Raw genomic sequence first — 15,912 nt, 5'->3', positions numbered from 1 at the left:
TTAGGTTTTTCTGGTCATATTTTTTGTAATCCAGAATTAAAAGTATAAAAGAAACTGTCCAGTTAGTTATAAATAACATAATATCGAGCTAGATAATAACAATGGCACGTATTTCAGCATTTACTGGGTAGAACACAAATCTAGGATGCTCGCATAAGGCAACTTAACTGCCTAAAAATGGCTGGATCCATCCTGGAGTATGACAAGTATCTGGCATATAAAAAGCAGACTAATAACAAATCTTTTTAAAAAATGTGTTGTACAATTCATATTACCAAAATATAGTTCAGATAGGAATTTCAAGAACCTGAGAATGGGGTAAATATTTTATGTATTCACAGATTAAGATATATGTGTTAGGCAAACAGAAAGTAAAACACAATGACAACCACTTATTAGTTAAAAAAATGTTAAACAATGGGTTCAGAAAAGGTCAAATTGCCAAAGAATTAGAGAAATTATTGTAACATTCTACATGCTGAAATCACCTTAAGCAGTTGCAGTATCAAGGTACTTACTTCTCCGTCTGTCTGTTGTGCATACAACTGGGTCATTACTTTCTCTCATCATGTTGTTGAACTGCTGAGCTTGTCGACATCTTCTCACCAGTACAAATAGTACAGATAACACTATCAGTAGGAATATAGACACAACAATGGGTATAATGACACTAACTGTTAGTGTGTGGTCTGACTTAGTGTCATAGGAACCTAAAACATATGAGTAAAAACAAATACACAAATCTAAATACAAGTTTAAAACACTGACTATTTATGTGTGTTGGTCAGGGTTGTTGTCAAAGGAATGATAAACAAAAACACTAAAATTCCTAAATATATAAACTTTTAGTATCGCCGATATTAAATATTCTAGTTTTTCCTGTCTGTAAAACTGATGTGATATTGAATTTGATAATCTATTTTACTATACAGTGAAACTTCTCAAAACCGGCCGCCCGTCGGACCACAGGATTCGGCCGGTTTTCAGGTTGAATTTGAAATTAACAAGAGTTACTTCCCTATAATATTTGTGACATTATTGATGAATTATTGCAGTAACTATCCTTTTTATTTTATTAAAAGTGTGTATCATTAGTATAAATTAAACATCAATAGTTTATCCCGACGATATCTATTTGCGATTTATTTTGAAAGATCAAAGTGATTAATTTCTGTAATTTGCCTAAAAATTATTTTTTTAAAATGATCAAATAAAGTAGCCAAGCTAAAACATTTAATGAAAATTAATCATCATCATATTGATTAGGGTGGGTGAAGATCATAATCTCTCAACTGATAATTATTCGGGTATTGATTTGACATTGACAGGTAAACACTACTCAGTGGCCATGCAGGTGTTCTTATTGACCGGATTAACTTGTTTGTTTATATAACAGTATTATGTATAGACTAATGATTACAAATGACAAGGCCGGTTTTATGAGGTGATATTTAATTGATTTTGATAACACAAATATGGCTGGTATCCGGTTTGAAGGGGTGGCTGGTTTTATAAGGTTACCTGACTGTTTATTTACATACACGCCGGCTGGGACTTGTTGGTTTGGTCGGTATGAAGGGAGAACTGGTATTAAGAGTGACCGGTTTAGAGAAGTTTCACTATATCAATAATTTCTAAAAATTTTAAAGCAAAAGTGATCAGCTCTATTTATAAACAATTTTCACTGTCTATTCATGACCTTTAGTTCATGTGGGAAAATGCTGGTACCAATATTTTCATCAATTTGTACAATACTGATACAGTGCAACTCAAACTTTTCCCTGAAAATCTAACGATGGTCCTTAAGCATGTCAAAAGTATTACACTCCTGATGTGTAGTTTGATCACATAGTCACATGATTTATGGTAGGCATGGTTACATACCTGAACAACCAATACTTTCATCACTCCCATCTTTACAATGTTCCATATTATTAGCTTCACACGCAAGCTGGCCAGGGATACAGTAACCATTGGAACATTTAAAATGGGTATTGGAATTACAACCTGCAATTAAGAATTTATTACTTTTTTTATCCAAACCTTGTTATGGATCATTTTCATTTATTCAGCAAAATAAAATGCATGTTTGCTATTTTACCATAAGAATTATGGTGAAGTTGGTAGACAAAACAATTAACGTCTTGAACAATCATCAAAAGCATCTGTGCATGCAGTATTAAATTGTAGACCATACTTAAGTGTTTGTATCATGTATAATTTATGCTATAGCTAATTATAGTTTGAAATCTGTTACATTTCAGGGATCTCCATGGCCTGTTTAACGATGGCGCCCCGCCATCGTCAAATGACTTGCACCATCGTTAAATTGTCTTGCGCCATCGTTAAATTGTCTTCCCCCATCGTTCAAAACTTCATCAGTTTTTGTAGCCCAACGCCATTTTTTTTTATCAATTATAATCAAATAAAATTGAGAATGGAAATGGGGAGTGTGCCAAAGAGACAACAACCCGACCATAGAAAAAAACAACAGCAGAAGGTCACCAACAGGTCTTCAATGTAGCGAGAAATTCCCGCACCCGGAGGCGTCCTTCAACTGGCCCCTAAACAAATATATACTAGTTCAGTGATAATGAACGCCATACTAATTTCCAAATTGTACACAAGAAACTAAAATTAAAATAATACAAGACTAACAAAGGCCAGAGGCTCCTGACTTGGGACAGGCGCAAAAATGCATGTAATTGCATAATCCTTAGGCTTTTTATGTTATAATCCAATACAGTTCTAACGCCTGAGGGATATCCGAATTAAGATCGCTAATCACTTGTACCTGAGCTTGTACAGGTAGATCAACAAACCAGACAGGAGAATACTATCTGAGGATAGACGATCCATTTGTCGAATTAATAAACTAAGTTTCAGCAAATGATTTCTATAATTTAGATTAAATATATAAATTAATAATCCAGTTACAAAGAAAACAGTTTAACAAGTCGAACACGTGCTTTATTTTGAATCAGCATCCCCCTTTTTTAAGAAGTACAAAATAAGACGCAAAAGAGTAAATATTATTTCATCGCAAATAACTGGAGTACTGCTGTAACGATAATTTAGAATTACTTTAAAAGTGTAAAAGTAAAAACTTAAATATTTCCTGTAAAGAAATATCATATCGTAATTCTGAATTCATTTCATATATTACAATCAAATTGATACATCCGCATTTCCCGTTTCTATTCAGACTCGAAAGATGCATGTTGCACAGCATTAATTTGCCAGATAAAGTCATTAAAAACCTTTTCATTTGTCAACGTTTGCTTTACAAATCTCTTTAACCTTTTATATAACCCGTACAAATTGTTTTGTTGTCGCTGCAAATCAGCCATACCGGTAATGGATTCTGAATTTGACAGTGTCCATGAAAAATAAGCTCCACTCATATGATTTTTAACCCCCCATAACAATTACCAAAAATACAAGAAATCTACATGGAGACCGTCATGACAGCTTTTGGTCATTCTCGACTAAGGGGGACCATAAAGACTTGGCATTTGAATGGTTAAAAACGGCAATAAATGAAAATATTGATACTTCTAATTCTATAATGAAAATTCAAATAAATATAATTTAAATAAGCAATGAATTAGCATGTTCACCATTCCTTGTATGGAGGGATAAAATACTTCCGATCGCGCTACACTGTACAGCGTAGACACGGTTTGTAATGGTGAAAGTTCCTCCATCGTTCAATTTTATCCATGGAGATCCCTGCATTTATGTAATATGTGTTGGCCAACTCTTGAAAGATCCTACGATTATAACAATCGATAAGCCAACAAAATGTATCAACATTGGACTTAAAATAAAGTTGAAATATTTAAGGTTGAACACAAGAGGGCTACTTATGTCATAAAATTGTTTAAGGCCGCACATACAAAAACAAAAGATGTGGGGTATACGTCAATAAGACAGCAACCCTTACTTCACAGAACATTATGTAATTTACAATAACTATGTAGTCCTGCTGAAAAACATTCTGAATTTCAGGTATTGGTGCACCATATTAAGTTAATATCATTATGAAAGCATTTGTGTGTGTCATGACTATCATAACAATTATCAGGGAGTCATCTTCAAAGTCAATCAGTAATGAAATGAGAAACTAAACAACCAAACGGGAAGTTAGAGACAGTAACAAGCCTTAATGTTAAAACACCATGATTAAATACAATGATTACTAGCTTTGACTTTATGTATTTTATTTTACCTGATTCATAATAATTTTTATATGAAGTGAATGCCAACTTGAACGTAATTGAGTTTCTGTAGATTCCACGTAGTCGTATGTAAAATCCTTCCTTATCTTCAAAATCCCGATAGCTGCCACCAGCCTTGGGAAATAATGTGCCAACAATCAGCCCATTGGATGTCAACCCTTTGTGAATTTCTACTTTAACATCACCAGAGTTGTTATCACCTGAATAAACTGTAAAAAAGAATTCTTGAAAAATTAAATAACACTAGCTGCTTAAAATTTTTTTTATTTATTTATATAATGATACTAATGTTCAGAATAAAACCACCTGGGTTGCCGCATGTTAGCATACTCACCTGGAGGGAAGGAAATAGTGGGTTCAATATGCAGCAGGGTCAAACTGAGGACTTGATAATTGGTATATGCTACTTCTCCCCTATGCAAGCAGCAATTACATTTAAAGAGCAAAGACTAGTCTGTCTTGCTTCAGAATAATGTGTCAGTGTAGGGTGGCATGTCAATGTCTTTTCAAATTTATAGACAATATATGCATTTTACCCCTGTGTTCTAGTTTTAAATCTGCCTTGTTATTTCAAAGGCTCTGTCATTAGACACATTTTTAAAACAAAATACCCAAATGAGGATAAAGTTGGCCAATTTGGTTAAATATAGCCCAGTATTTCAGCGGAGAGGAATTTTGTAAAAGTTAATATACAGTCCCCACTGTGTATCATCATTACACCGGATATAGGTACTAACTAAGCGGGCATGATCGATTTTGACCTTACAAGGTAACAAAGATCTTTGTTTTGCTTTATCAATATTCAATGTACATTTCTCAACATTTGAAATTCCTGCTCCCAAATAATTTTTGCATCGATTTTTTCCTATTCATAAAACAACTTTGATATTTAAATAAGAACAATTAACTTGTTCATGCGCAAATAGTTGTGAAAGTCAACACCCACTTTTAATTTCGATACAGTTGATGAAACATTTACATGTTTTATCTGAAAGAAACCTAATACAGGGCAACAGTAATAGTTACCAATCATAAACCTACCTGTGATTACTCATTCCTTGAGTCTGTTTGGGTAATAAACGAGTATGAAAATAAAGTTTTTGTGTACAGTGTACAACAACTTAAATATACACCGTACATAAGAATTTATGTGGTCAGCTAAACACCGTACACAACGCTTCTTTAGGGATAAAATATCGAATAATAAGATATGTATGAAAGATTTCAATGCCAATTATTGAAACAGCTGTACTTATTAAACACACACATTGACCTTCTATCAGAAAAAGAGTTGCAATGAATATAGAATTATATTGGATGAGACGAGGGCCAACTTCTTTTACAAGTATTTGCACATGCTTTTAGTAATACCTCTTGTTTTGGGAAAATAATGAGACATCTTATGTGAACAAAACAAAGATTTTTCGTTACCGTGTAAGATCAAAATTGCTCACGTCCACTTGGTTAGTACCTATACCCGCTGTACGATGATACACGGTGGTCCCCAAGAGATAAAAAGTAATTGTATCTTTTTTTCTGGCAAAACAAAACTATCACTCATGGTCGTACTTCTTGGTATCCAGAATTATTCTAGAACAGCATTTATTTTCTTATGCAATTAATGCAGGTGAGAGGGTGAGCTAACTCCTAAATGGTTTATGTGTGCTAGCTATAATACCAACTTTACTTTCCTATTTACATGCAGTTCAAGGTGGTACATAACACTACAGAAGGTTAACTCTGTAAAAATCAGCTGAACTTTTAAATCAAGTTCTATTGTTATTGATGTGGAAATAAATAGCTTCTAAATGATCAAACTGCTATAAATCCACTGAACTTTTGCTCATGAAGTGTGTGGTTCAAGTTTTTAGAAATTTTTACATTTTTGTGAAAGGGTCAAAGTATATATTTTAGTGAAAATTATGAAAATTAAACAAGCCAAATTAATTTTAATTAAGGTTTTTCGTACCACCTTAAATCAGTTAGGTTTTTGTTTACCTGAAGAGAACCTGTTGAGCTTCATATATGTTCCTTTGTATCCAGGTTGTGTCTTCACAACCCATACACAGTCATATTGATCACTAGAAAACTGGGGTTGAAATTCAATATGGCCACCATCCAAGGTCATGTAGTACTTTCCACAATCTGAAATATCAAATATATACTTTTTTTTAAATATGATTAATGAACACACCATGCAATTCATATAAGAGGGTGGTAAAGGGTTATTTTCATGCAACGAGTTTTGCAATTTTTATTTCACGTGCAGCCGTGAAAAGGATCGTTATTCACTGTGTTTTGTGAAATCGGTAAAAAGATCAACGTGCAGGAAATTTGAAATTGTTCTTTCATCGTGAAATGGTAATTTTATTTCCCGTTCTTCCATGCATATACCCCCCTCCCCCCTTTTACGCCCCCTCATATAAATCAACTGCTGACACAAAGATATGTATCAACTGAGTGTATGTAATTTTAATAGTAAAATGCAAATGTTGGTACTACAATGGCAATACTTAAAATATATAAACTATGCAGATCTTCAAAAGCCAATGAACCATGACTGAATAATTTATGATGGCTGATTTGAAGTTATTTGGAACTATGATATTGGTATAGAATAGCTTAGAAAGAGGAAATCTTGAAAGGAGCTGGGTTGAGTTCAATATAGTAGCAGCTTCGTGGATGCTATCAATATCTATGCAGCAACTAGTCTATAGCTACACGTTCAATAGTCAAAATCTACGTAGCACTACATAGCTGCTACGAAATTGAACTCAACCCCACTGAGTGTTATAACTCTCCGTGACAAAATTCAGGTTTTATTATTAACACCATGAAGATTTTTTTCAGCTCTTTGGTTGGGTTGTTGTCTCTTTGACATATTCCCCATTTCCATTCTCAATTTTATGCAAGATGCTTATAAATAAATGTCTTATTTCTTCAATCAAAACAATTGTTTACAAAAAACCTAACATATGGTATCTGTTATCTCAGGTTATTAAGTTACCTGTAATGTGTATGGATAATAGAGTTTCCCCAACTTACTCATTTAAATTTTTGACGTAAAGCCAATAATCTTTGAAGTATTATTTGTACTTACTAGTATTTGGTTTTTGGTAGAATTCATGAGCTGAAATTAAAAAAAAAAATGCCATTATTGTTTTGAAGAAATTTGAAAACACATTCTTTTTTCAGAACATGGCAGGTCTTAGTTTCAAGAACAACAAGTGTATTTCAATATACAATTGGACTGCATTAGAACAACAGAAGGTTTTGAGACTTTGATATAAATTTCCATAAGTATATCATTTCAGATAGAATGATGTTAATGCATTTTTTGGACGAAAAACATATTAGTTGGATATGGATATGAACATTGCTTTGATAAAGACCAATCCACAAAATTAGATTTTTTTTTAATTGCTAGATCACAAGGTAAATTTCTTCAGGAAGGCATCTTACTCGGACACATTATTCAACTGTATCTAATCTTAAAGGTAACAAATTGTTCACCTGTTATGAATCTATAGGAAGCTTTGAAACCCAAATTATTCCTGTAAGATGATCCAGGCCAGCCAGTGTCAAATATTAACTGTAATTCATTGTTATCTGATTGGACAACAGGTCGAGGAGTAGCATCATGTATAATGATCGGAAATCGATAATCTGAACTTGGATTAAACTGAAAAATCAAAAAAAATCATTGATATGAACTAAGTCATCTGAAAATAACAGGATAATAATGTAAGTATTTACTTAGGCCCTATGTCTTTATTTATTTCTCATGAAGGGCTCATTTTGTTTTTCAAAATGATAAGAGAAAAAATAAAATACTTAATCCATGTGTTGTCTTAAGTTTCTTGAGAGTCTAATAGATCAATTGCTTAGCTGGATAATTAGAGTAAATAAAACAAAAGTTAAACACATTTATATCTCACCTACTAAAAATGGAAATAATAACAAAATTTAGATATAATTAGATGTATAAATGATATGCTTACATATAGAGCACCTCCAGGAGCAATGTCAAAATCATCAAATTCTATAACTACTTTATCTGTTGGGTTCCTGCTTCTAAACACATATGTTGTCTGCTCGCCATTCTGTATGTAGGGATTAGGGAATAATGAAGACATTACTTCTCCTGTTCGGTGGAGAACTGAATCTCCTTCATAAACAAAACGTCGCTCTACAAAAGACCAGTTATAAAAATGAAGACATTTATATCCTAATTTTTTTTTCTTCTAATATATTCTGCTTTGCTCACAAAGGGACATTGCTAGCACACACAAATGTGGATACCACCAATACATTGGACATCAATATAATCTATGAGAAGAGAGAATAATGTAAAGCTACACTTTTTTAAAACATTAATGAAGTAATTAAACATTGTTAGTCAACTTATTTTTCGTGAATACTATTTTTCAAATTAAACACCTTTCAACTATATTGTGGCTATTTATTATATTCATGCTTTTCTTACTCGGTTCTATTATTCGAATAAAAGAAGATCCAAGTTGGATATATTCATGATCATTTATATTCTTGTATTCAGGTAAGTCAGTAAAACAAATCGATTGCAATTATATGTAGGTCGACACAATACTTTTTAAATTGTTGTTTTCAATTTTGAATTGCTTGTTTTATAACCAATAAAATTAAAATCTAAGAGCTTGTTAGCACTGAATGGTAAAGGCTGCTTTAATTTATCAGTGGCAAGTCAAAATAAATATTGCATATAGTTTAACATATTGGTTGTAGTTGATTCTGAAAAAAGGAAGATAACTCCCATTTTAAAAGATGATTTTAACATCATTAATACTTTTAGAACAGATATTAGTCTAATGTAATTTTCTTGACAAAACAATATCATTTTGTAACTTGAATATTTGAGTGTTAATTTCATTGAAAAATTTCTAGAAATGTTCATGGATAGGATCTATAGAATGTTATAGTTAAAGCACTATGTTTTGTGCATCTCAAAAGTAGTGATGAACCTTGGAACTGGATGTGGTACATTGGTGGATCCAGGGGGGTTCTGGGGGTTGGAACCCCCCTTTTTTTTTTGTCCAATCAATGCATTTGAATGAAAACATATAGTTGGAACCCCCCCTTTGTCCTGGGTTAGGAACCCCCCCTTTTTAAAATGGCTGGATCCGCCCCTGTTGTATTGTGAACTTACCAACAGCTGTAAAAGTAAGTTGCATGTTGTGATTTGTAATTCCTGTGTGACAAACCGCTACATATAATACACTGGATGTGGTATTGTAGTCAGTCCAGTTACTGTCCCAGATATGTTTCATTGTAGCATTGTAATCATTGTAGTAATAGCCATCAAAGACGTAGGCATAAAAACATCTGGAAAAATATATATATCATATGAAACCTCTGGATATATCTTGATGTGCCCAGTAATGGTGTTTTTAGTGTTTTAATGTTTATTGTTTTTGCACACTTCTAATATTGATTGTCTGGCTAAATTATGACAGTTAATGCTAGGGACATCTAAACTTTCAGAGATGTCAGAGATTTTACTCAGTGTTGAAGGCCTCACTGTGACTGTCAGATGAAGAACAGCAATAAAATCACTGTTCCTTTGCTTTTTTGTGTGTTTATTTTTGCTTTTTATAGACTTATTTTGTGTCTTCATTGGATACATTTATATCCCCTACCCTTTTTTTATATAATTCATTCAAAAAGACAATTCGTCTTTAGTGATTTTTATGTTAATAAATGTTACTATGTAATATTTTGTGGACTATTGTTTGTCTTTTTGTTATGTGAAATATTGACTTACAGCAGTATAGTGTATTCATGTTCATATTACTCAAAACAATAACTTACCCATTCATGCATGCTTGAGGTGGATGAGTCCAAAAACAATTGTTGTTAAATTTAAATGTTGTTTTAGGTTTGATAGACATGTAGCAATTTGGTTTTGACTGAATACGTAAGACAGATGGACTGGTTTTATCTGTTACTTCTCCCTTGAATACTACTGTTCCTGTGTCTCCTTCATTACGTAAAGAAAGTCTATTAACTGCTGAAACATCTATGTCACCATAATCTGTAAAGAAAAAAGTTCAAAATGTAAGGCTAGATGTCAGCTTTTTGTTATATCAGTATATGAATGATACATGTACAAGAGAAAGATGGCTGAGTGCTTTTAAAATCAGCTGAATGTTTTAATCACATGTATTTGTAAAGAGAAGTCAAGCTTCTCATTGATTAAAATAAGTGTTTTTCAAATTGCTATATATCCAGTGAATTATTCCATTAAATTGAGTGGTTCAAATTTCTTTAAATTTTACATTTTGGTCACCAGGTCAAAGTTAATAATTTTTCTCAATTCTATGAAAATCAAACAAGTTAATTCTATTTAGTCAACGTGTTGGCAGTGTTCTTCCCAGGGCCTTTTAGCATCATGGTAATGTGATGTTATCTGAAGTGGTTTTCTTAAAGATCATGTTATGGATGTGATGCTTTAATTTTTAGAATTAAGATGGTATTTCAATATCCCCTTTTTACCAGGATTCTAAACGAAATGTCTGGGGAGAACACTGTTCGGTGGCACCCTTTTAATTCCACTACATGTACATGGCATTTTTGTATCAGTCACAAGTACAGAAACATGTCTGTGCTTGTCTTTACGGTAGTTATCTATGTAGTCTTACAAACAGGGGTCGAATTTAAGCTTTTTTGTGTACTAGCCAGCCGGACCAGTGGACTGAAAACTCTACTTGTCCGGCTCCAAATCTACTGGTCCTGCAAAAATGACATTAATTTGACAAACACTAATATAAATGGCCGATGTTTAATTTTATTTTGATGCTTTCATTTACATAAGTTAGACAGTAACAAAGGAATTTCCACATTTTGTATTGTTGAGAAGGACGCTCACCCGAGATATTTTAAATTAACTTGATCAATTGTAATACCCCCCAGTACTGTGTAATTAATTTCACAGGTAAATTGTTTTGTAAACAAACAGAGATTGCGATGCAATCAGTGATATTTATCGACAAATTTCTACTGGTCTGCCGGACCACCAGCTGAAAAAATCTACTGGTCCGACACAAATTTTACTAGTCCCAGACTACCGGACTAGCACTAATTTCGACCCCTGCTTACAAATCTATTCTCCATACTTACCATACTGTGATGTCACAACAGACAAAGCAGCAGTTGTATAAACCAAGTAACCTGAAGATACAAGTAAGGAAAATTATATATTTATTCATGTACACAGGTTATACAATCTTTTCTCTTATACAAAACCTGAAAATTTGTCCTAATATTTTTACTAATGTAAGTATCATATGTGTCAACTTTTCAAACCTCCAAAATGAGACTAAAAAAAAAATATTTTCTTCTGAGAGACAGATGGTTATTTATCATGGAACCCATTTCACTTTGTTTTTTTCATATGATTTTATGCTCATATTTTTAAGTAAAGATATTTGATTGATGTTTGTCTGTCTCAGTCATATTCTACAAAGTTTTTCATAAGTCACTGAAGCATCATCTTTCCATCAACTCTTTTCAAGTCTTTAAACAAGTCTTTAAACAAGTCACTGGCCACAACTTTCAAGCAACTTTGAGATGCTTGAATAAATATTTTGTAATGAAATATGCTCTGTCAGAGAGGTTTATGGTTTAATGAGACAAATATTTTAGTTTGAACAAAACAATATGAGGGAATTAAGCTTTAATTGCTTACATACAAATATTTTAAATTGTGTACATGTATTTCATTCATGGTTTCTTACTGTTCCCATTTTAGGAAGAATGTCATATTTATGTTAAATATTGTAATGCAACCATAAAGTGAAAGTTCTGTACTTACATGTGAAAGCAAATGTGTTCATGCTGTCAGGGGGATTTTACTAAACCTGTTTTCCATATCTGTAAGTAAAGTAGCTGCAATTTATATATGAATATATACAAAGTTCTATTAATTGTGGTAAACATGGTAAATGCTGATTATGCATACAGGCTTTGTCTGACATAAAAAACGGAATCAGCATTTTGAGATTTAGTAAGGAGTTCAGATTTAAACAATGAAAAAGCTTACTAAATGTAGTATCATAACAGTGGAAAAATGGGACAAATTAAGCAGATATGTATACATTTTACATAAAATCTCACATTTAGTTTTCTATAAACTTCATTTGTACCTTTTCTTTTTTTTTGCATTTTAATTATAGATACATATATCTTGAAGAAAAACAAACAATAGAAATTATTATCATGTAACAATTTGATAATGAAACTTGATACTGAAAATTTATTATAAATATAAAATTATTTACTTTAAATAAAGTCATATTTTTTCATGGTTTAGTGCATATACAATTCAAAAATATACATTTTATTTATGTATGCATAAATATCGATGATATAGAAGTGTTAGCCTTAGTCTGTTACCTGGATGACTAAGGTAATTGTATACAGGAAATATTTAGGAATAAAATTTTTATAATATGTCATGTTTATATTGTCATGTATGTGTTAAAAAATAATTTAATTTAGTTTTAATCATTGACCATCCTGAGGGAGAGACAAATGTTTCCATATTTTCAATTTAAGCAAGCACCTGTTCATTACTGTATCTCTTTCAAATAAATTTATCAAAGACTAAACAGATTGTGTCTTCAATGGGTCTCCAATGATTATGTAAAGTCATTAAGGTGTTGTGTCACAGACATCTAGCTGCAGTTTTTTCTGGCACAAGAAATGCAACCAAATTAAATTACAGGTAGCAGTAGGGTCAATAGACAGCTTTCAAGTTCGATGCATTTCCGTCAAAAACTTTTGGTTTAGTCCAACATCTTCATGGGTTTAGGGGCATCGTCACCATCTTTCCCATGTTTAATGAGTGGTTGGAAAACTATGATGCTATATTGCACCAATTATTCAATTCGGCAAATTCAATTCTTATAATTGACTATAAGCCTTGCTGTCATTGGAGAGTTGTGATTAAGTACAGACTGAACAACCTTATTTCTAGTTTATCCTACACAATGAGGATCACTAAGACACTTGATGAACTTTAATAGAGCAGGGATACAGGCGATCCCTCTATCTGGTAAATGACGTCATAAAGGTGGGCATAATTGATGATTTTTTCCCAGTGACAGACAAACTTGAAAGTGGTCTATTAACCTGTTAACTAGGATTACTCGCCCTTAGATAGACTCCTTTTACAGTGTACCTCGGGTGTGACTTTTTACCCCAATATACCCCAACATACCCCAATATACCTCAAAAAACAGTTTTAACATAATATCATTGAATAATTACATCATTTCAGGCATTTCCATGTTATTTTAACACCAATACAACTTTATTTTATAAATATATTTAATTTTAAATCACTTTTTCCTCGTAACTTGTCCAATTCATGTCAGCCGCTTACGATCACAAAATGACTTTTTACCCCAATATACCCAAATATACTCCAATAAAACGTTTTAATGCAATATTCATCTTGTGGAATGATATTTTACCCATATTTATAATAAAAAAACAACCCTATGCACATTTGTGTGTAGAAACTTTTAAAATTACAGTTAACTCAAAAACTGATAATGGTAACACTAAAGACAAGAACGGACATGAAAATATGCAGGTGCAATTTATTTTTAAATTGCTATTTCTTTTTCACTCCTTCAAATTAAAGTTTTATTCAAGAACATTTGTATTTTCTTAATTAAATTTGAAATGTTTTTCATACATGTACTGTAGATAAAATTAGAAATATGTTTTTGAAATATTTTTTCAATTTAATTTTTTTTCCTCATACTTTTAAAATAAATGTCTCAAATAAATTATTACATGAAATAAGATTTTGAAATTTTCATTGAACAAATTATGTTTAATAATCACATGTTTGAAATTGACGTAAACTTGGACGGACCAGAAATTACAAAGTTGGTAGTTTCAATAAACTTCAAATTTCAAATTAAAAACTTGTAAAAAATAAAATTTATTAAATTCCTTCATCTAGACTAAATTTTTTTTTTACTGATGCCACAACTCAGGCCTGAATGGTGAGATTAAAAAACTTGAATGGACATCAATCTTACGGTGGGATTCACTTAAACTTAGAATTATTTACTCAATAGATTTCTTTCTTATTATAAAGTCGAGGCTAATCAGTTAATTAAAATCAACCAAAGTTTAAAAGAATTTTATGTTTGTAATATAAAAAAAACATGGACCTAAACGACATCAAGACAAGAAATTGCGTACATTTTTAAATTTTTTTTTTAATTCATTTATCTTCATAAGTTATCATGCACTAATTCCAGACCGACCGGGCAAGGTTTGTGTAGCCAATCAAGGTCGTTAAAACTTTCATTTGTTGTTTAATTCCAGACTTTTGTTAGGACTGAAATTGAGAAAAACATATTTTTAGATGGGAAGCAATATCTAAAAAAGCCTGAATGTTCCCAAATTGTATCTACAATTCTGCAGATAGCATATTTAATATTTATTTGAAGAAGAAAAAAGTCTTTTAATCCAACACTCTTCTTCTTCTTTAATATAGTAGTTAAAAAACTCAATAAAGAGTATTCAATACACGTGAGTATATTTGGGTATATTGAGGTAAAAAGTCATTTTGTGATCGTAAGCGGCTGACATGAATTGGACAAGTTACGATGAAAACGTGATTTAAGATTAAATATATTTATAAAATAAAGTATTATTGGTATTAAAATAACCTAAAAATGCTTAAAATAATATTATTATTCAATAATAATATGTTAAAACTGTTTTTTGAGGTATATTGGGGTATATTGGGGTATATTGGGGTAAAAAGTCACGCCGGTGTACCTCTCCTTGTTCATTCAATCATGCTTATTATGGAGCTAAGAGTACAGTGATTTTACCAAGGATTTGTATTTTTTTTTTTTTATTTTATTAAATACATATGAACTGTATTTCATATTATGTACATATAAAATATTTTAAAAAAAATATTGTCTGGCACCTGTGACTAATTGCGTAATCATCAGACGAGACCAAACGATGTTCTCAACTTCATTGATAAAATGTTGCATTGAATTTAAAAAAATTCACAATAAAAATAATAACAAAAGAACGAGAAAAGAAAGGACATTATATTTCCATGTCAGGAAACTGTCTGTATGTGTCAGCTATCCCCCTTTTTTGTATTGAGATAAACAATTATCTTATTTTAACAGATTTTTCAGAAATATGACACTAACGTGTATACTATTAATTTGAACTGAACCATTTTACTACGAATGTGTATTTTCTGTCCGGTTAAACCATAGTTTATACTAAAAATTTGTACAGGTAACTCGGAAGTGTTCCACCATTTTGTTTTTATGATGTCATGTGACAGGTAATATATTTCTCCTTTGGATAAAAAATAATCATAAGAAAAGGGCATATAGCCGGCATAGACAATTTCTGAGGATAATTGATGCCCATCATATATAAATATATATAGCACATGGAAAAAAGTCATTCCATGTCAATCCCCCTCTTTAATCCATTTTCCAAAAAATACTGAAAATTGAACTCATTCTCTAAATTTGACATTTGCATGAAATCAATTAAGTAATAAATTCCGTGAGAAATATTTGTAGTTTTTTTCTAATTACAACATAACCCCCCCCCCCCCCCCAAAAAAATT

At 31.7% G+C, this 15,912-nt stretch overlaps 1 protein-coding gene across 1 annotated transcript in view; it reads right to left on the bottom strand.

Moving 5' to 3' along the window:
- Positions 1–15,613, bottom strand: part of LOC143078704 (uncharacterized) — a 34,225-nt gene extending 18,612 nt beyond the window's left edge. Inside the window, exons 1-12 of the mRNA XM_076253618.1 lie at positions 15,479–15,613; positions 12,091–12,149; positions 11,397–11,447; positions 10,089–10,311; positions 9,427–9,602; positions 8,243–8,430; positions 7,755–7,923; positions 7,342–7,371; positions 6,240–6,386; positions 4,232–4,450; positions 1,885–2,007; positions 519–710 (exon numbers count right to left, since the gene is read on the bottom strand). Coding sequence (XP_076109733.1) covers positions 519–710; positions 1,885–2,007; positions 4,232–4,450; positions 6,240–6,386; positions 7,342–7,371; positions 7,755–7,923; positions 8,243–8,430; positions 9,427–9,602; positions 10,089–10,311; positions 11,397–11,447; positions 12,091–12,112 — 1,540 coding nt within the window. The 5' untranslated portion in view covers positions 12,113–12,149; positions 15,479–15,613. The remainder of the gene's footprint in view (positions 1–518; positions 711–1,884; positions 2,008–4,231; positions 4,451–6,239; positions 6,387–7,341; positions 7,372–7,754; positions 7,924–8,242; positions 8,431–9,426; positions 9,603–10,088; positions 10,312–11,396; positions 11,448–12,090; positions 12,150–15,478) is intronic.
- Between the last annotated feature and the right edge of the window lie 299 nt (positions 15,614–15,912).

This window comes from Mytilus galloprovincialis, chromosome 6 (assembly GCF_965363235.1).
Source record: "Mytilus galloprovincialis chromosome 6, xbMytGall1.hap1.1, whole genome shotgun sequence".
NCBI lineage: Eukaryota > Metazoa > Mollusca > Bivalvia > Mytilida > Mytilidae > Mytilus > Mytilus galloprovincialis.
Note: the sequence above shows the minus strand (reverse complement) of the source record. Positions and strands in the feature narration are given on the sequence as shown.